The sequence below is a fragment of the Penaeus monodon genome, chromosome 23 (genome assembly GCF_015228065.2).
Source record: "Penaeus monodon isolate SGIC_2016 chromosome 23, NSTDA_Pmon_1, whole genome shotgun sequence".
Taxonomy (NCBI): domain Eukaryota; kingdom Metazoa; phylum Arthropoda; class Malacostraca; order Decapoda; family Penaeidae; genus Penaeus; species Penaeus monodon.
Window position 1 is genome coordinate 2,353,256 of NC_051408.1, and position 601 is coordinate 2,353,856.

The window sequence follows — 601 nt, forward strand, 5'->3', positions numbered from 1 at the left end:
GATTTACAAAATGAGGAAAAATACAGAGGAATTCAGAAAAGTTGAAAAAGAGGAATTAAAAAAACCAAATTAACAGAAAGACCAAAACAAGAGAGAAATCACAAGAAATGGAAAGAGACGGCCCAGGAAGACAATGGAATACAGAGTGAATTGAGAGACTGAAATACAGAGTGAATTCAGAAGAGTGAAATACAGAGTGAATTCAGAAAGAGTGACATACAGAGTGAATTCAGAAAGAGTGTGAAATACAGAGTGAATTCAGGAAGATAATGGAATACAGAGTGAATTCAGAAAGAGTGAAATCCAGAGAGAACGCAGAAAGAGAGTGAAATCCAGAGAGAACGCAGAAAGAGAGTGGAGAACCGAGAGTGAACCAGAGAATGAAGTGAAACGGTTTCGTCTGCTGGGCGTGACTAACAACCATTCCCAGACAGACTCCTGAATGACGAGCGAGTGGCGACTCAGGGGGAACCGATGAAGGACTTAACCGTTCATCATCTCCATGAACTCTGGACGAAGAAGAAAAGGAGAGAAAAAGATATTAATTAAGCTTAGAAATGGGGAGAAAAGAGGTTTGTCGACCATGATATAATTATAGTAC

General features: G+C 39.6%; 1 protein-coding gene across 1 annotated transcript in view; it reads right to left on the reverse strand.

Annotated features, from left to right (window-relative positions):
* Nucleotides 1-158: 158 nt before the first annotated feature.
* Nucleotides 159-601, reverse strand: part of LOC119587715 (troponin C-like) — a gene marked incomplete at its 5' end in the record, with an annotated part of 3,638 nt that continues 3,195 nt past the window's right edge. Inside the window, 1 exon segment of the mRNA XM_037936398.1 lies at nucleotides 159-509. Within this exon segment, the coding sequence (XP_037792326.1) occupies nucleotides 484-509 (26 nt within the window).